At 36.6% G+C, this 21,004-nt stretch overlaps 1 protein-coding gene across 3 annotated transcripts in view; it reads right to left on the bottom strand.

The window, feature by feature from the left end:
* Nucleotides 1-21,004, bottom strand: part of WDR44 (WD repeat domain 44) — an 81,144-nt gene that overhangs the window by 35,060 nt on the left and 25,080 nt on the right. For 2 of the 3 annotated variants that reach the window (XM_065900435.1, XM_065900436.1), the window contains exons 3-10: nucleotides 16,728-16,802; nucleotides 11,559-12,189; nucleotides 10,938-11,068; nucleotides 9,224-9,319; nucleotides 7,738-7,874; nucleotides 6,523-6,606; nucleotides 1,508-1,614; nucleotides 600-751 (exon numbers count right to left, since the gene is read on the bottom strand). In XM_065900435.1, the coding sequence (XP_065756507.1) occupies nucleotides 600-751; nucleotides 1,508-1,614; nucleotides 6,523-6,606; nucleotides 7,738-7,874; nucleotides 9,224-9,319; nucleotides 10,938-11,068; nucleotides 11,559-12,189; nucleotides 16,728-16,802 (1,413 nt within the window). The remainder of the gene's footprint in view (nucleotides 1-599; nucleotides 752-1,507; nucleotides 1,615-6,522; nucleotides 6,607-7,737; nucleotides 7,875-9,223; nucleotides 9,320-10,937; nucleotides 11,069-11,558; nucleotides 12,190-16,727; nucleotides 16,803-21,004) is intronic. The other variant, XM_065900437.1, reaches the window with a different exon arrangement.

Genomic DNA, 21,004 nt, shown 5'->3' with positions numbered 1-21,004 from the left:
TGTGTAAGCCAACTTTTAGATTTAAAATCTAAATAGATAAGTAGATTCCCTGATCAAAGACCAACAGTATCACTTACCCAGTTCTGAGTTTATTACTACCTTCCCTGCGTTCCTAGCATTTTCAGGGGGTAACTGTAATGTATTTGTGAACTTTATATCTACTTTGGTACATTTTAACTCTGATAGACGACTTGTACCTCTACCTCTCTCCTTGTTCTGTCACTTTACAAAATATATTGAGCTTCTGAAATATTTGTATAAATTATTTAAAATACACCAGGGAGCATTTTAAACATTGTTCAAAGTGACAGATCACCCTTAACTGCTTTAAAGTTTGGTACCTTTCTCTGGTAAAAGAAAGTTTGCATAGCTTTCTTAATAATACAGGCCTAGAGTTTACTTATTCAATAGGTCACTTCTTGAACAATGATTCAGAGACAGACTTTGCATTACCTATTCATTAAATCATATTATTATCAATTCACTTTTCATGGCTCAGGCTAGCGAAATTACATACATAAGACATCAGCTTTATAGAAACCAAAGTATTTCTCTCAATGAAAACAGAATCAATCCTGAAAAATAAAAAGGTTGCTTACCATATGTTCACCACTAAGATCTTGTACCACTTTGATCTGATCAAAATCATAAGGTCCTTTGAAGCCATGTGCTGCTTTGAATTTAACTGGTCTTGTGTATGGCATTCCTTCATCATCACTTGATGAAGGATCATCTTGATCAGTATGAAACACTGAATAGAAAAGCAACAGAAATCATCACTAGCTAATATAGATATTGCTACTGTCATATTTTCATATCTACTGCTTACCAAGAAAATTCATTAATTGGAAAAGCAAAATCTGTCTATTACTAAACAGCATATTGGTTAGCAGCATGGAGTCTGGTACCAGATTGCCTGGGTCCAAATCCAGCTCTGCCATTTATTATCTGTGTGACTACGGGCAAGGTATTTGACCTTTTCGTGCCTCAGTTTTCTCATCTATAAAATGGGGATAATAATGGTCCTTACCTCATAGAGTTTTTAAGAGGATTAAATGAGTTAACACAGGTGAAAGTGCTTGGAACAGTGTCTGGCACAGAATAAATATTATATAAGTGTTTATTAAATAAAACAAATGAGCACAATTATAACAAAGGCATAGGAAGTTAAGGTGTGGAAATTCAGAAAATTTACCTAATTTTGAGAATATTTATAAACACTAAATAGCCTTACAAAACGAATTTACAACTGATTACTGAACACTCAACTCTTCCAGGTTGCTAGTCACAAAGTATGTACAAATTCATGTTTAAGATGCATAAATTCATTTTTCTTCCCACTCATAAAACTGATAGTGAGAGTAACATGATTTATTGAAATACTAAGATATTAGCTATTAAGGTTTATTACTTTCAATAAAATAGAATGCTTCTTACAAGCTACAGGCTAAATTTAAATGATTACGAATCAATTAAGTATTCAGTTGAAATGTTCTATTTCACTTACCTTCGTCTCTAACACTTTTAACTTTATTTACAGCACGTTCGCCGTATTCCTCAGCAAGGTGCTTTGCTCTCTTTACTGATTTTCCTAGGAACTTCTTTAGTTGAGTCCTTAACAAAAATACCAAAAAAAGATAAAAACCAAAAAACCCAACCCAAATTACTTCTTATTAACTCAACTAATTGTAAAAGTTCAACAATTCACAGATAATTTCAGAAGCTGTGACTGGTAAAGTGTATCATTTTGAAATAACTCCTTTTTTATATACATAGTAGGTCTTTGAGTTCCTAAATCCCTTGTTCTATGGAATAAATATACGCAAATCAATATGGCTACAAAGGAAATATAGGCAGTTCCCCCCAATGTATAATATCATATCCTCTAGAGCACTAGTTTTCAGTGGTGGATAATAATCACTTGGTGGGAACGGAGTGGGAGGGGAGTGTTTTAAAGTGCAGATACCTGGGCGCGTGGGCTTCACTAGTTGTGGCACGTGGGCTCAGTAGTTGTGGCTCGCGGGCTCTAGAGCACAGGCTCAGTCGTTGTGGTGCACGGGCTTAGTCGCTCCGCGGCATGTAGGATCTTCCCAGACCAGGACTCGAACCTGTGCCCCCTGCATTGGCAGGCGGATTCTTAACCACTGTGCCATCAGGGAAGCCCTAACTTCAGTTCTTGAAATGTACCAAGCTTTTAGTCACCTCAAGGCCTTTGGATGGGTGGTTATTTCTGCCTGGAACACTTCTCCCTTGGCTAATTTCTACTCATCTTTTAGGTCTCAGAACAAATAGCTCTCTTTTAAAAAAGCCCTCCTTGACTCTTTAGAACAGATTTTCCTGTTATACACTCCCATAGCACCCCATATATTCTTCTATAGTAATTACTACAAACACAGTTAGATTTATCTGTGTAATTACATGTTTAGTGTCTATTTCTCTTATTTAACTGGAAGCTCTATGAGGGCAGAGACTACGATTGTCTTCCTAACTATTTTATCTGCAGCACCAAACTCCCATGTCTAACTGACAGAAAGACTACAATATGCTACAACTGGTACTGATATGAAGAGATGTCCATTACATAATAGGTATTTTTTTTAAAAAGTCAATAAACTATAGACACAGTATAACTTCACTTTTGTGAGAAAAAAAATTCTATGGTGGGGACTTCCCTGGTGGCACAGTGGTTAAGAATCCACGTGCCAATGCAGGGGACACGGGTTCGATCCCTGGTCCAGGAAGATCCCACATGCCATGGAGCAACTAAGCCCGTGCGCCACAACTACTGAGCCTGCACTCTAGAGCCCACGAGCCACAACTACTGAGCCCACGTGCCACAACTAGTGAAGCCCATGCGCCTAGAGCCTGTGCTCCGCAACAAGAGAAGCCACCGCAATGAGAAGCCCACGCATGACAAAGAAGAGTAGCTCCCGCTCGCCGCAACTAGAGAAAGCCCGCGCACAGCAATGAAGACCCAACGCAGCCAAAAATAAATAAATTTTAAAAAAACTCCATGGTGAACATACCTAAAGATTATTTCTGGGGGTGAGAGTATGAGAGGCTTTCATTTTCTTTTTTACCCATTTCTGTATTACTTTTGATAATCATAAGACACAGATGATAAACCTTTTTCTTTTGGCCACACCACGCGGCTTGTGGGATCTTAGTTCCCTAACCGGGGATCAAACCCGGGCCCTTGGCAGTGAAAGTGCAGAGTGCTGACCACTGGACTGCCAGGGAATTCCCAGGTAAACCTTTTTTTTTTTGAGGTATAGTTGATTTATAATATTATATTAGTTTCAGGTGTATAATGTAGCGATTCAAACTTTTTATAGATTATACTCCACCTATGGTCAATTAATGTATGACAAAGGAGGCAAGAATATACACTGGAGAAACGACAGTCTCTTCAATAAGTGGTGCTGGGAAAACTGGACAGCTACATGTAAAAGAATGAAATTAGAACATTTTCTAACACCATACACAAAAATAAACTCAAAATGGATTAAAGACCTAAATGTAAGACCAGATACTACAAAACTCTTAGAGGAAAACATAGGCAGAACACTCTGACATAAATCGCAGCAAGATCTTTTTGGATCCACCTCCTGCAGTAATGAAAATAAAAACAAAAATAAACAAATGGGACCCAATTAAACTTAAAAGCTTTTGCACAGCAAAGGAAACCATAAACAAAGAAAGCCCACAGAATGGGATGAAATATTCGCAAACGAAGTGACAGACAAGGGATTCATTTCCAAAATATACAAAACAGCTCATGCAGCTCAATATCAAAAAAACCAAACAACCCAATCAAAAAATGGGCAGAAAATCTAAATAGACATTTCTCCAAAGAAGACATACAGATGGCCAAAAAGCACACGAAAAGATGCTCAACATCACTAATTATTAGAGAAATGCAAATCAAAACTACAATGAGGTATCACCTCATACCGGTCAGAATGGCCATCATCAGAAAGTCTACACACAATAAATGCTGGAGAGGGTGTGGAGAGAAGGGAACCCTCCTGCACTGTTGGTGGGAATGTAAATTGGTACAGTCACTATGGACAACAGTATGGAGGTTCCTTAAAAAACTAAAAGAACTACCATATGATCCAGCAATCCCACTTCTCTGGGCATATATCTGGAGAAAACCATACATTGAAAAGATACATGCACCCCAATGTTCATACCAGCACTACTCACAACAGCCAAGACACGGAAGCAACCTAAATGTCCATTGACAGAGGAATGGATAAAGAAGATGTACATATATACAATGGAATATTACTCAGTCATAAAAAAAGAATGAAATACTGCCATTTGCAGCGACATGGACGGACCTAGAGGTTATCATACTAAGTAAAGTAAGTCAGACAGGGAAAGACAAATATCACACGATATCACTTACACGTGGAATCTAAAAACAAGGATACAAATGAACTTATTTACAAAACAGAAACATACTCACAGACTTCGAAAACAAACTTACGGTTACCAAAGGGGAAAGGTGTGGGGGGGGATAAATTAGGAGTTTGGGATTATCATATACACACTACTATACATAAAATAGAGAATCAACAAGGACCTACTGTATAGCACAGGGAACTCTACTCAATATTGAGTAATAACCTATATGGGAAAAGAATCTGAAAAAGAATGGATTATGTATAACTGAATCACTTTGCTGTATACCTGTAAAACTAACATGCTATTGTAAATCAACTATACTCCAATATAAAATAAAAATTAAATTAAAGTTATTATAAAATAGTGGCTATATTCCCCATGCTGTACAATATATCCTTGTAGCTTATTTATTTTACACACAGTAGTTTGTACCTCTTAATTCCTTACCCCTATCTTGCCTCCCCACCCTTCCCTCTCCCCACTGGTAACCACTGATTTGTTCTCTATATCTGTGCTACAGAAATTAAATACAGATATAGAGATTAAAAACAGATAAACCATTTTTAAAATCACAGTAAGGTCTCTGCTACCTATAACTCTGAAGTTATATTTTCTGGTTAACTACAGGTTTAGTACTACTTTAAGCAAGGAAACATATTTTAATCATTTTGGATGAGAACATTTCTAAAATACATACTTTTGTGCCTTCTTTAATGGCACTTAATGCTCGATAAGTTTCTTTCTTTAATAAATAGGGTCAGTTACCATCTTTACTATTCTTTAATACATTCAAGGCTTTTCAAATGGATTGCAAGTGAGCCATAATATTGGTTCCCCTCTCAGCCTTCAAGGCAACAGGGTAGGGCGCAGAGAAACCAGAACCCTGGGCCAGTCTCTTTTGGCCATCAGCTGCCTCATCAGTTTACCCCAGGGTTCAGTGCAAATAATACCATGTTCTGTATGTCACAACATAAGAAGAAGTTGAAAGCACTGCCATGTGAAATGGTTGTGCAATGTGTGAGTCCTTTTTTATCATTTTCTGATTCCTCTCTTGCAATCAGAGTATTATGTGACATTCTTATGCGCTGATTTACATGTCAGTTTGCTGCTTCTATTTTGCTCTGAGATCAGATACCAGATGACCAGATTTTTAGAAATTATGTAAGAAGTAAGTATAAAGGCTTTGAATGAACTTGAGGAGCTTTTCTTTTAAAAAATAATGAGCTTTAGTGCATGGAGCAAGTGACATCTTTCCTGGATGTCTATATGTCTCCTGAACAATTCTAATTTTCCGGTTCCCGATAGTTGCCATTGCTAGAAGGCCAAGGTCCAGATAGCTGAGGTGTTATCATATACCTCCACTGTGGGCATACCTGCTCTAAAAAATCTCAATGCTTTCTTTGCTATACTTGCCACACTAGGAAAAGATCAGACTTGAGTAGAGAGCTCATTTTAGGCCTTAGACTGAATTATTGCCAATTAAGTGACTTGTGTATAATCAAGCAAAACATACATGTCCACCACTGTGCTAGATTTTTATAGGGGAAAAAGAAGAATGATGTGATCAAAATCCTTTTGCAACACATGGTCTAGTTGTTTAACATATATTTATCTTATTTTTTAAAATCAGAAAACAGTTTAAGATAATATAAAATATAAACAGCAAATGTAAGTTATGTAGACAATAGGTGTCATTGAAATTGAGAACAGGAGAAACTTTACTATGTACTGGAGTAGTAAGGAAGAATCTCACGTAGTTGGGTTTAGAAAGACAAATAGGATTTGGAGAGATGAGAAATGGAAAAAGCAACTTCAAGGACAATCATGTTCTTCTACCAACACTTCTGGCACCTACCATCAGAAAAATACAAGCATGATGCAAAATGTATCGATCATTTACTGTATGTCAGATGCTATAAAAATGACCAAGACAGCCTCAAGGAACTCATAATCCATTGCCCGAGGGCAGGGAGTGGTAGTGGTGGATGGACATGTAAACTGGACAGAATATAGATTTAAAATATGGCAGCTCTCATATATATATATATATATATATATATATATATAATAAAAGCCTGAAATGAAGAAAAGAGATGTACTGTAACTCACGTTTTCTGTTTTAACCTTCCACCATCAGTATCTGTTTGCTGAGACTGTAACTTCTCTTCATCATCTGACTGTGCTGCGTCATTACTACAAGAAGAGGTAGTCATTTTATAAGAAGCCATTTCCCCTACACTTCTCAAAAATCTCTATGTGTACTTAGTATACAATTAGCTAATCAGTGTAAGAAAAAAATGTTAACATGCTTTATATAAGTTTAATTTAAATGATGACCCTGAGAATTTAAAGACTTGAAAGATCATAGAGTAGAATCTTTAAGCAAGGTGCAATGTACAAAATGCAAACGAATGCAATTTAGGAATTTATGAAAAACCTAACACAAACAAGGCTTTTTGCTGGGCAAAACGTGCTGCACAGAAATGACACATTAACTTATAAATATCTCCCTCCTTACTTACCAGGCACATCATGTGAAAGCTTTGCTTTCACCGAAATTATTTCTTAGTTCTACATACATCTCACAGTAAAGTCAATCACCTCACTCTAAAGACACTTTCTGACCCTAAAAAGACAATACAATTATTTATAAAATTTCTGATCCTTAAAGCAAGGTTTCAGAAGACCAGGTGTTTATCCCACATGGCTTTTTAGCTTCATGTGTTCTAATATTGTCTCTAGTATAATATTGGGTTGGTTGAAAAGTTTGTTCAGGTTTTCTGTAAGATGTCATAGCAAAACCCGAACAAACTTTTTGGCCAATCCAATATAAATCATTTTAAAAGAAGACAAACCAAATACTATGAGATTTAAGATATATATATATTTTTCCCCAAGTAATTGTACAATCTTGAGAACAAAGCTGAATAAAGAAAATGTGACACACACACACACACACACACACACACACACACACACTCAGAGAAGAATATTGTTCAGTCATAAAAAGGAAGGAAATCCAGCCATTTGTGACAACATGGATGGACCTTGGGAGCATTAAGCTAAATGAAATAAATCAGACAGAGAAAGACAAATACTTTATGATATCACTTATATGTGGAATCTTAAAAAAAAAAGCTAATTTTAAAAAAGAGAGAGAAAGAAGTTTAAGAATACATACATTAACTAACTCTAATTTTAATTCTAACTTTAAAAAAAGAAGACTGAATGAAACCAAATTAGGGACTCTCATAGTTCATAAACAGAGAACTTTTCACCACTCTGAATGAAATACTACAAATGATAAATAATAACAGGCCATACCTTACATATTCCTTAGTCCTTCTCATGATGTGTAGAGTGAGAGGATTAATACCTGTTGGCAGTTTCTCTTCTGCAAGACTCAAAGGTATTTCTTCTCCAGTATCCAGATTCTTAATCATTACACTGGCTAAAATTTCCTGAAGTAAAAAATAACACCAAGAGTACCTATAATTTAATTATCTTTTTGAATCTACAAAATCCTCAAAAATTCAAGCTAAGAACTTTCTAGATACATTCAGGACTATGTACAATAATTTTTTTTTTTTTTTTGCGGTACGTGGGCCCCTCACTGTTGTGGCCCCTCCCGCTTGTACAATAATTTTTTAAACATTTTTAGTGAGATACAATTTCCACACCACAAAATGCACTCATTTAAAGCGTATAATTCAATGGTTCTGAGTACATTAACAGAGTTGTTCAATTACCACCATTATCTAAGTTTAGAACATTTCTACCTCCCCCAAAAGAAACCATAAACCCATTAGCTGTCATGCTGTATTCCCCTCTCCTCCCAGTCCTTGGCAACCACGAATCTACTTTTTTTCTCTTATGGATTTGCCTATTCTGGACATTTCATATAAATTAAATCATATAGTATGTAGTCTTTTGTGATTGGCTTCTTTCACTTAGCATCATCCTGTCAAGGTTCATCCATATCGCAGCATGTATCTCTTTCCTTTTAATCGCCAAAAAATAGTCCACATGGATGGACATACTACATTTTATTAATCCATTCATCAGTGTTGGACATTTGTATCGTTTCCACACTTTCGCTAGCATGAACACCTATGTATATTTTTTGTGTGGATGTATGTTTTCCTTTCTCTTTGGTGTATACATAGGATTGGTATTGCTGGGTCATGGTAACTCGATGCTTAATATTTTGAGGAACTACCAAACCGTTTTCCAAAGTACAATAATTTTTTTAAATGTACTGTTTAAAAGAAACAAAAGTTAAGATTTTGCTTCAAAACTTCATTCTGAATAAATTGGCCAACAGATGTATACTAAATTTTAAGGTAAGAATTAAACATTGAGTCTGTATACACTGTACATAATCCAATATGTATAAAGACATATACCGATAATATCAAGTTTTTTTTAAGCCCACTTTCTATAAAACATAGGCCTTGCTTTCAATACACTTATTCCACCATATAATTATGTGAAAGGGCAAGTTTAAGTCAGAGTTCAAACTCCAGCATATTAAAAAAAAAAAAACTAAGACAATCTTCAATTTTCATTTTTTCCTCTACATTATGATTTTTTTGCCTAACAGCAATAAAGCTAATTTTTTTTAATCATGGTAAAATATATATAATACAAAATTTACCATTTTAACCACTTTTAACTGTATAGTTCATCAGCATCAAGTACATTTACATTGTCATGCAACCATCATCACCATTCATCTCTAGAATTTTTTCATCTTCTCATCATGACCTCTATGTTTTATGCTTTCAAGAATCAAAAAATCTAATTATACCTCATCAGTAAGCTCTCTCCCAGAGTTGGATCTAGGTCTCTGAGGGCCCATCACTTCACCTGCTATTGTCTGCCCATCAGGTGTTTTTCCATTTTCCTGAAATTATAATTTTATAAACAGAAAGTAGACTGAATCAATTTCTATAAATATTCAATTATTCATTACCACACACAGTTCTAAAGAATTCCAGAATATAGATAATGGAGCCTACTGAAAATTTAAATGGAGCACTCCATTTCAGTCTTTTATTATTCCCAGCATACTGAAAAACATTAGGTACCAAAAGTGTTGCTGCTCATGAAATAATGTCTGAGTAGTCTTGAAAGCAAATAAATGTTCTATTTGAACCTGGCCCAAAAGCAGTTCTCTACCAGTTAAATGCCAGCACTAATATTGCCATTAATCAGAGCTATACACATGGATATCTCGAGGGTAGGGGTTGGCAAACATTTCCTGTAGAGCCAGATAGTAAATATTTTAAGCTTTTTGCTTCATATATAGTGTCTGTTGCATATTCTTTTTTAAAAAACAACCCTTTAAAAATATAAAGACCATTTTTAGCTTGGGGACCCCACAAAATCAGGCCACTGTTGACCTCTGCTCTAAGGCTCTGTAAAGACTATAGTGTCTTTTTGTGTGTGTATGTGCTTTGAATTTTATTCCAAGTTCCATTGGCCACAGAATCCTTGATTTAAAAAATTTTTAAATTTTATATTGCAGTATAGTTGATTAACAATGTTGTGTTAGTTTCAGGTGTACAGCAAAGTGATTCAGTTATACATATACATGTATCTATTCTTTTTCAAGTTCTTTTCCCTTTGAGGTTATTACAGAATATTGAGCAGAGTTCCCTGTGCTGTACAGTAGGTCTTTGTTGATTATCTATTTTATATATAGTACTGTGTATATGTTAATCCCAAACTCCCAATTTATCCCTCCCCCCACCTTTCCCCTTTGGTAACCATAAGTTTGTTTTCCAAGTCTGTATGTTTCTGTTTTGTAAATAAGTTCATTTGTATCATTTTTTTTAAGATTCCGATATCATATGATATTTGTCTTTCTCTGTCTGACTTACTTCACTTAGTATGATAGTATCTCCCAGTCGGCTAACCTGCCCTAACCACAGCTACCACATAAGTAACCCTCTTGAATCCCAGAATTTGACAGTGGCAGAAATTCATGTTATCAAGTCCTTTCTATTGCCTCATATATGGATACATAGCCTAGTGTATGAACTTTTTTTTTCATGATTAGGAAAAGGAAATTATAAAAAATAAAAGTCCCCAATTTTGACCACTATAGGTCAGATAAATGAAGATTATAGTTGGTATTTATTAATAAATATTACATATAGCAGCATCTGTCACTTTTTGAATACCTACTACATGCCAGGCACTTGGCATACTCTAGCTCATTTCAACCTTGCAAGAAACCTTCAAGGAAGGTTTTCCTCTCATTTCATCAATGAGCCATCTCAGACTCAGATGTTAAATAGCTTGCCAGAATCAGCCAGCTACTTAAGTAGCAGAGCTAGACAAGGGATGTAAGGTAGCCAGGTTTTGTGGACAAGGAAATATTTGGCCTGGAGAAGAAAGAAGGTTCAACAATCAACAAACCAAAACCAAAACCAAAACCAAAACCAAAACAATCAACAAACCAGCCAGTTGCAGAAAGCTGAGAAAGCCTGTATCAAATATAACACAAATTCACCAACCTGGGCAGTAACTATTTTATCTCCACTGGTAGCACTTGCCAAATCAAGAGAAGGCTGAGAATCTTTGACTGTACTCTCTGAAGCCATGTTTGTAGTTAGGAGAGTATCAGATGTAATATTCTCTTTGGGAACTGCAATAATAATAACAACAACAACAACAACTAATATTTATATAAGACCTTATACATAGCTTGAAAAGTGCTTTAACCTTTATCTGGCTGATGCTTAGAACAATCCTCTGAGAAAAGTGGTTTTATTACTCTCGTTTTATACATGGGAAAACCAGGGTTCAAATATGTTAAATTCCTCAAGGCTACACAACTTACACATGAAGAGAACTAGGACTTGAATTCAAATCTGAAGTCTCCAACTTCTACACTCTTTTCACTATGCCACACTGGCTCTCCAATGGTAACAGATTTGAAAGTCTCCTGAAATGTTTAATTACAGTAATGTAACAACACCAATGTAAACATTTTGACTTTCTATTACTAAAATAAGTTTTATAACTTGGTCATCAATGTTGTTATATACAGCATAAAGTGAAAAAAAAATCAGAAAGTTCAAGTTTCAACTCCAAGAACTCCCCGCAAAAATAGCTATTTCTCAACTAATACTTGCCATCTAGATCAGGTGCCTTAAGAGCCTCAAACTCCAATTCGCTTTTCTTTTTTCTTGGTGGTGGAGCAGGTCGAGATGGAGGTGGGGGTCTAGGAGGCGGGAAATTAGTTGGAGGAGGTGGGCGTGCTGGAACAGGCTTCTTTGTACTAGCTACTATATCAGGTTCTGGAGTAAGCTGTCTTGGTGGTTTGGCAGGAGCAACTTCTTCCACAACAGCAAAATCTTTAGTAGATAAGGAGTGTGAGGATGCAGGTTCTAGAATAGCACTTTCTTTGACTTCCACTGCTTCCTTGTTCAACACTTCTGTTTCAGTTTCAGGCACATTAAGCTGTTGTTCAGTTGAACTTATTTCAGTTAACTTAGTGGTTTCATCTACTGGCTTGTCACATGTGTCATCAGAAGGAAAACATTTTTTTGATTCTAATTCAGTGTCTTCAGATACATCCTGACTCTCTGCCTTTTGGGAATCTTCCTGCAGTACTTGATCTACGGCTAACAATCCAGGTATATCTGTTCCAGCCATGATAGGACTGGCAGTAGCCTGATCAGACTGTCCTTTTCCTTTGGAATCCAAAGAGTCATCTTCCAGCTGTAGTACTTTCTGACTCTCTTCAATAATACTTTCAATAATCTGATGAAAGGTTAAAAAGCAGTTGAAAAAAAGCAGTGAAGCTATTTACAAGAACAAAATAACAGCTAATCATTTATTTAGTACTTACTATGTGCCAGGCAATGTTCTTAACACTTTACGTATTTTAATCTTTACAACAACCTTGTAAGATAGCACTCTTACTATCATCATTATACAAATGAGGGAACTAAGGCACAGAGGGACCAAGTGATTTGTCCAATGTCACAAAGCTAGTAAGTGATGAAGCTGGCATAAATGTAGGGAGTTTTTGGTTCCAGACACTGTACTCTTAACCATTATACAGGGAATCTGTGTTAGTACGTGTAATCACAAAAATTCAATCAATCCTGTAAAAGAAAGTTTAAACCTAAATTTACATTCAGATGCTTCATGTCATAGTTCATTTACATATTTATGCCAAGTTACTTGCCTGCTGGTTTGAGCCTAGTTAACTATGAGAATCAAAACCACCTTGTACAAGATTTCAAGTTGTTCAGCTCTGAACTCAAGCCTGACATGGAAAGCCAGCAGATGCAGGGAGATTAATGTTCTTAAACAGGCTACATCTAATCCCCTGTTCTGCAGAGAGATGGCAGGACCATGAAAAGAGTTCAAATACCCACCTCATCTTGCCTTTTTTCCCTTTTATTTCTTATCTACAGTTGAAAACTACAGGCAGGCTTTCTGCGTCTCCTACCAACATTTAGAAGAAAATATATTTTCTACCCAGTCCTGTCATTATTAACACAATAAATCTCCCAGCCCACTCACTTATCTTTCCACCACGGAGACATGGATGACTTCTGCTTTCTCAATTCTTTGGCTCCAGAAAGTTAACAGAATGTGTTATGGAACTATCTTGATGTGGTTTACTACAAATTCATGCCAAGTTGAACTGGATATTAAGCCGTTCAATAACATTCATCCCTGACTTCCCAGCATATTCTACATATTAATTTTTCTCAATCTTCAAATTTTTGTCCTAGACCTACCTTACTTTTACCAGAGAAATATTAACTAGAGTCCACCTAATTTGTCAATTAGGTAGTTTCTGAGCTCCGAGTACTTTAGCAATAACAGAAGACAGATTACAGTAAATTTACGAATGAATAAGAGGTGAAGACAGGAACAGCCAGCACACTCTATGTTCTCAAAAAGCTTGGCTATACATGGAAGAGGGTGCAAGAAAATGATCCAGCATTTTTATAAGCCGAGGGTAAAGAGCCAATGGAAAGGAAGATAACAAGTTCTGGAGAAGAAAAGAAAGAGGGTCTGCTGTGTATCAGACCCAGTACACACATTTGCCATTTAATCTTTACACAGGCCTTGTGAGGGAGCTAGATTATCTCCCTTCTACAAAAGCAAGAATCTGAGGTAAAGGCATTAAGTATTTCGCCCAAGGTCCCACAGCTAGTAAACTACAAAGTCAAAACTGAAATCTGGGTTTTTCTCCAAAAAATCCAGTGTTCTTTATATTATATCATTCTACTTTGGACAGGAAAAAAAAGAATACTAAATTCTCAGGAATGGCATGAAAAAGAGGTAACAGATGACAACAAGTTTGCAGGTGAGGGAAGTGAGAGATGATGAAAAGGACTGAATTCAGGCTCCTTAGCCTCTAACACCTACATGCAGTGTGGGAAGCAAGGTTAGCTGATGAAAGTAAGCAGATGCAGGTGGGCACAGTGAGCATGAGGTGAATGTAAAGCTTTCAAATAATCACTATGCAGAGTGAAAAGGCCTATGCCATCAGAGGGGTTAAAACAAGGTTGAAAATCTTAAACCTTCTCTAATCCCTTACCTGAGGACAATCTCTTCCTCTTCTGAACTCCTATCACTCTTACTGTTCATTATAATATGAACTAGAATATAAATACAGAGTAGTACATGAGCTAGCTCTATATAAATATTTTCTCCACACCTGGAAAACAAGGCCCGTGTTTTCTACCTCTTGATATGCCCCCATAGCACCTATTTACAGTACCTAGCCCTGTTTCCCCACCCCCGTTCTCTGCCGGGTTTCAGGAGGTAGCAAATGGGGAAAGAACAAGAGAACAGTGAGAATCAAGACTAACAGAGAAATGATCATGCTAAAGCAACTGTTTCCTATCACCTCCCTGCTTCAAAAAAATCATTGCTTTCACAGCGACTGTAAAATAAAAACCAGATGTTTTAGTATGACATGAGAGGCATTCCCATAATCTGGCCCTAACTCTGGTCTCTAGACTCATCGTCAAACATTCTGCACATTCCTCATGTCCACGCCTTTGGTTATGCCTTTCCTCTTCCATCTCTGACTGCCCAAATCTTTTTTTTTTTTTTTTTTTTGCGGTACGCGGGCCTCTCACTGTTGTGGCCTCTCCTGTTGCGGAGCACAGGCTCCGGACGCGCAGGGCTCAGCGACCATGGCTCACGGGCCCAGCCGCTCCGTGGCATGTGGGATCCTCCCGGACCGGGGCACGAACCCGTGTCCCCTGCATTGGCAGGCAGACTCTCAACCACTGCGCCACCAGGGAAGCCCCCTGCCCAAATCTTATCCATTCATCAAGAACCAGTTCAGATGCTACTTCCTCCTTCCCCATTCCTATCCTCAAGGAGAAAGTAAAGCCTCCCTTTGTGTTCTTATAAAGTTTGCAAGTCTATTTGAACACTTATTACACTCAGTTTTGTGTTTATCCAATTTTCTCTACTAAAATGTAAGTTACTGGGAACAGGGATTGTGTTATACCCTGATCCAGGGTATAACTCCACAGCCTTTATCATTAATGTTGGATACTTAATTCACCTGAAAAGGCTAGAACTTAAAAAGTAATACCTAGAGTCTTAAGACTCACTCTATGGCTCCATAGTGTTTACTATTTTTTCAGCTTCTAAACTCTCCTTAAAAATCACTTTTTTTTGGCTACTAACTATACTTACCCATTTGTATTTTATCCCAAGAAAAAAATTCTTAAAAAGGGAAAGAAAAGCTCTAGTGGAAAAACAAACTTTTCAAGTTTTCAACAATAAAAATGGCTAGATACATAATAATCCATTTGCTTGATGGAAGCTAATAGACCAAATGAAAACTGAGTATTAAAATCATGTAGAGGGCTTCCCTGGTGGCGCAGTGGTTGAGAGTCCGCCTGCCGATGCAGGGGACGCGGGTTTGTGCCCCGGTCCAGGAAGATCCCACATGCTGCAGAGCGGCTGGGCCCGTGAGCCACAGCCGCTGAGCCTGCGCGTCCGGAGCCTGTGTTCCGCAATGGGAGAGGCCACAGCAGTGAGAGGCCCACGTACCGCAAAAAAAAAAAAAAAAAAATCATGTAGAAATATGATAAAAATCAAAAAATATTAAGAGGAAAAGGTAGAATATAAAATTCTGTCAGAAACAAAACAACACCATCACCAACAAAATTCTATCTACACTACAAATAGGCCAAAAAAAAAAAAAGCAAATGAGTGAGAACCAGAAGGGAACGCCAAAAAATCAAGACAGCTGTTTGTTTGTGTAGAATTGTGGGAAATTTCTGATTAAAAAAAAAAAAAGGGTACCACTCTTGTTATCTCATTCATGCTGATACACAAAACCATTTTTCCCAAAAAGGAAATTTTTCTTTTTAAAGGAAAAAGTATGATCAATATTAAAATATGTAGTCCATTAATTTCTAAATTCCATAAGGGTAGAACAATGAATCTACATTAGTGGTGATTTTGCCTGGTACCATTCCCCCAGACATTCAGTGATGTCTGGAGACATTTTTGGTTGTCAAGATGGGGTAGGGGTTGGGGGGGGGGCGGACGTTGACATCTAGTGAGTCAAAGCCAGGAATGCTGCTAAACATTCTACAATGTACAGAACAGTCTCTCCTTCCCCCCACAACAAAGAATTATTCACCCCAAAGGTGTTGCTGTTGAGAAACTGTGGGATAGAGGATGTGTCGTAGCATTGGTCTCTGGAAATCCACTCGCTAAACAGTGCCTGGGGCACAGAAAACACTCAAAACTGGTATAAATGAACAGACACACACCATTCTTTCTCCTTGGGTTTTATCCTGATACTGTGAACAACCCATTGCCAAAATTTTTATCTTATGCTCAGTCTCTTCCAGTAAACCAAACCCTGAAGCTTCATATGATCAATTCCTTAAAAGCTATCAAAGGTACTAGAAGAGTAATGACTTCTTGTAACCTCTAACTCCTCAAGACATTAGAATTTGCTGCACTGAGTTTTTCAGTACCTTTACCTCTTGGTACTAACCTCAAGAGTAGCTATAGCTTACTCTAATAAAAATACAGGTATAAAAAATAAAAACACATTACAAAACATTTTTCAAAATACTGATTCAAGGATAAATTACCAATTAGTTCGATTACAAAATGCCTTCTAAAAAGCCTGATGCACCTTCAATCACAAATTCAACAGATTCAGGAACATTTACTGAACATCCACTGCGTACAGGGCACTATACTAAAAGAATATAAAAAATTTTCCACTTTAAATATACCATAAAAATATGACATCTGCTAAACTAACATTAACATTTTATCTTACAAACCTTTTTAGACACATCTTGCTTCAATTCTTGTACAGGGGACTCATTTCCAACTTTGTATGCAGAGTTCTCTGCTTCCTATTTTAAAAAGAAAAGAAACAAAGACCAAATATCTTTTCTTTAAAACTTTGTTTAAAATGGGTATAAATTAGAAATTATAACATTAATAAATCAAAGGCCCATAAAGAGCTTAGATGTTTGTATACTGATAGATGCCCAGAGATTTTTATGCCAATTGGGACAATTTAATTTGCATAGGAAGGTTACCAATCAGCAATTTTCTATTTTTCTATTGTAATAGGATATTTTCCTTCACATGTACCCAACTTTTTAACATTAAAAAACTGCGCAGGAAGATAAGAACTACTAAGTACCTTTGTAGCTTAAAAAGATTAAGGACTTAAGCAAAGGGTTGAATTAGAATTGTTATTTTCCCCAAAGTATCCCTTCATAAATATGAATAAACACAAAAGTACATAATGAGGAAGACCATATTCAGAGAATCATTTTCTTAAAAACTCTATACACTTTAGATAAAAGGAATCAAGATTTAACCGGTATTAAATGAAGTCCCCAAAACAGTAACAGATGAAAAAAATTAAACCCACCAAAAATACATATATATCTACGTATACATTCATATACACATACGTACATATATATATATATTTGGGAGGTTAGAGAAGGTAAAATGGATGCTGCATTTCTGTTGGAAAAAAAATTCGGGTAAAGTAAGATAATCATACATTTGCAAATCTTAACACAATATTCTTTTCCATCTTAAGTTTTCTTTACATTTATAGAAGTACAGTAATTTGAATGCTACCACTAATACTGAGAAAAAAACTTTTCATAATTCTTGGTGTACATCACAGAGCTTGTCAGAAAGTCACTATAACCATTTTTGACAGATAAGCGACCTAAGATACATAAGGATGTATGTATGTATTAAGGTAGCAATTATACAAGTATCAGGACAGGCTCCGATAATCTCTCTACTCCAGAGATTATTATAATGCTAAAGACATAATAATGTGCTAGAGAAATTTCTGTTAGGACTTCCAATATCTTCAGGCTGAAAAGTTGTTTCATTGAATTCCTCCCAGCATTTGGGAAATACTACCAATTCTTATATAGATTCTTCTAGAGAAAAGTTGTTTCATGGAATTTGAAGTATTAGATAAAATCTAAACTCTACCACAGCCCATGAACACCTAACATGATATGGCTCCTGCCTACATCTTTGACATCTATATTTCTCACCTCCCTCTCCCATCACAACCACACAATTATACTTTGGCCAACTGGATGGTTCCTTACCATCCTTAGGGTCATAGCTCAGGCATTATTACATCAGAAAAGCCTTCCCTGACCACCCTGAAATAGCCATCTTGACAAGATGAGAGAGAATTCTTGAAACTGATGATAATTAAGAACGGTCAATGAATATTAGAGAAACACCTTCAACTGTCCTACAAATTAACTGTATTTACCCAATTACCCTCCAATAACTGTTCATTAGTAGGGAAATCAGAAGCACTGTACAACCTTAATTCCATGGATATTTTCCCCAAGTTAACCTAAGAAAAATACATAATAATAATTCCTGTACCTCAATTTCATTTATTTTAATACTTACTAAGATCACAGACCAAAACTGGCAAGCAATGATTAGGTTTCTATTTTATTTGGCTTTAACAAAACTCTCTTAGACTTTGAACTTTTGAAAGGTATCAACTCCTATAAGGTAAACTGCTGTTAAGTCCTAGTTTTAAGGAGTGATAATGGCACCTACCAGAGGATCTGATCTCTAGAGAGGTTAGTTGGAAGATTTCTTAGTAAAACCTGATTTAGTATATACAGTCATCTATGATTCTCTCCTTAGTGAGGTTTAAGGTCCAGGTCTTTCCCCTAGCAGCTCGATCAGGCTTTGAGGACAAAGCAATGGAAGCCAAGCATGTGCCTACAGACAACCAACACCAACTTAGCTAGACTTGAGACAGTCCTCAATTATTACCTTTTTCTGGAGATGGGCTGCCCCATTACTGTGGCACAGTACCTACTAAATCCCAGCTTCCCACCTTTAGGCCATTTCTCTAACTCCTACCTATCACAACCTCAGATACATGCTTTCTTAAAAGGTATAATAGAGCATTCAATTTCTAGCAATTCACACCACTGTTTCCCTCCATCTGTATTGGATATCAGAGAGCTGTTTGTACCCTCCTCATAGTATTCAGTTATAAGAATTGAGCTTTTTAATTTTAATAAGCACATCCAACAAAAGACCCAGTTTCACAAATCATTTGTACAAAAGTGATCTACACTCAAAGAAATCTTCATTATTATCTACTAAAGAACATTAAGCTAAAAATGTTAGTTACTAAAAAATTCAGGTCACTTCTGGTTTTTAGTAATGAGGAAGTAACTGTGTAATGAGTAATGAGTAATTAACTGTGACTAAAGTGAAATTTCAAAAAATGTTTGAGATGTGACCGCCACTCTTGCTGAGGAGAGAAAAAAAAAAACAAGAAACAAAAACCAGGAAACAACTCTTAAATAGTTGTCATACGCATCCATCCACTCCTATCAACACCATCCCTCTGTTGGAGTCTCATGTCTTGACATTCTAACCTCTTAACAGCTCTCTCTGAACTTAGTCTCTTTCCCCCGAACTTTCTTCCACCCTTCTACCACTTATCTTTTGTTAATTCCCCAGCAAAAAATCTTGTAAGGCATATAAATATTGACTTTAAATATCTTGCTTCAAAATTTTAAAGCCCAGATTTCTTAACCTGACATTCAAGGCTCATGGAAATCTAGCCCCAATTTACTTTACCAACATTCCACCACTGAAATGTTTACATTAGTCACACCAGTCTTTCAACGCGCCCAGCAAATTCTCTGTCTTTGCATATTAATTAGTTCGTACTATTACCTAACATACAATGCTTTCCCAATTTTTCTCTATCCACCTATGCAAACCTCTCCCAATTTTCAAAGCCTAACACAAGTTCTACCTCCTCCTGAAAAATTTTCTCTCCTATTCCAGGCAACAGAGTTCTCACAATTGCTCTATGTCCCCCTTCCTCCTCCAAACTCCCTGTAATTCTTAAGGTCTATTCTAGTCTACAAACATCAATACCACATGTATCATCCTTTCTTATATATATGTATCTTTTCTGTGCAGTTGTAAAGCCATCAAAAATAGGAACTATATCAAACTTTTCTTTGGATTGCTTAAGGTATCAATAGATATGCTGTTATATACAATAAGCACTCAATAACCCATGTACATCCACATCATAGAGTATTACTTAACAACAAAAAGGAATAAACCATTGACACATGCAACAACTTGGATGGATCTCAATCATTTGAGCCAATCTCAAAAGGTCACACATTATATGATTCCACTTATAGGACATTCTCAAATGACAAAATTATTGAGATGGAAAACAGATTAGTGGCTGGCTGCCTGAGGTTAGGGATGATGTGGGGAGGTGGTGGTTGTGACTTTATAAAGGAAGCTCTCTGTGGTGATAAACTAGATCTCATCTGGATTGTGGTGGTGGTTATATAAATATACACATGTAATAAAACGACATAGAACTATACACTCACACTGTACCACCGTCAAATTCTTGGTTTTGATATTGTACTATAATTAAGACATAACCACTGGGGAAAGTGGGTGAAGGATAACAGGACTTCACTCTACTATCTTTGCAGCTTTCTGTGACTCTATAATTATTTCAAAATAAAAAGTAAAAAAGAACTATATCCAACTTCATATTTATTTACTAAATATGTACATTTTCTATCTAATTTTATTCAAGTTAAGGACAATCTATAACTACTGGGATAAAATAAATTTCCCAAACCTATTTGTTATAACCTAAAAATATCTTAAGATCTAAGTGGGGCTTCCCTGGTGGCGCAGTGGTTGAGAGTCCGCCTGCCGATGCAGGGGCCACGGGTTCGTGCCCCGGTCCGGGAAGATCCCACATGCCGCGGAGCGGCTGGGCCCGTGAGCCATGGCCGCTGAGCCTGTGCGTCCGGAGCCTGTGCTCCGCAATGGGAGAGGCCGCAACAGTGAGCGGCCCTCGTACCGCAAAAAAAAAAAAACCAAAACCAAAAATGTAAAAAAAAAAAAAAAAAAAAAAAAAAAGATCTAAGTGGCTTTTAAAATCTACAAGCATAAACAGCAATAGTCTCTGGATAGGAGGACTGGGAAGTGGAAGGTGAAGAATGGGAGGGAAGCTACATTTCCAACCATC

This window comes from Phocoena phocoena, chromosome X (genome assembly GCF_963924675.1).
Source record: "Phocoena phocoena chromosome X, mPhoPho1.1, whole genome shotgun sequence".
NCBI classification, from domain to species: domain Eukaryota; kingdom Metazoa; phylum Chordata; class Mammalia; order Artiodactyla; family Phocoenidae; genus Phocoena; species Phocoena phocoena.
The sequence above is the reverse complement of the archived record's forward strand: the minus strand, read 5'-3'. Positions and strand labels throughout refer to the sequence as shown.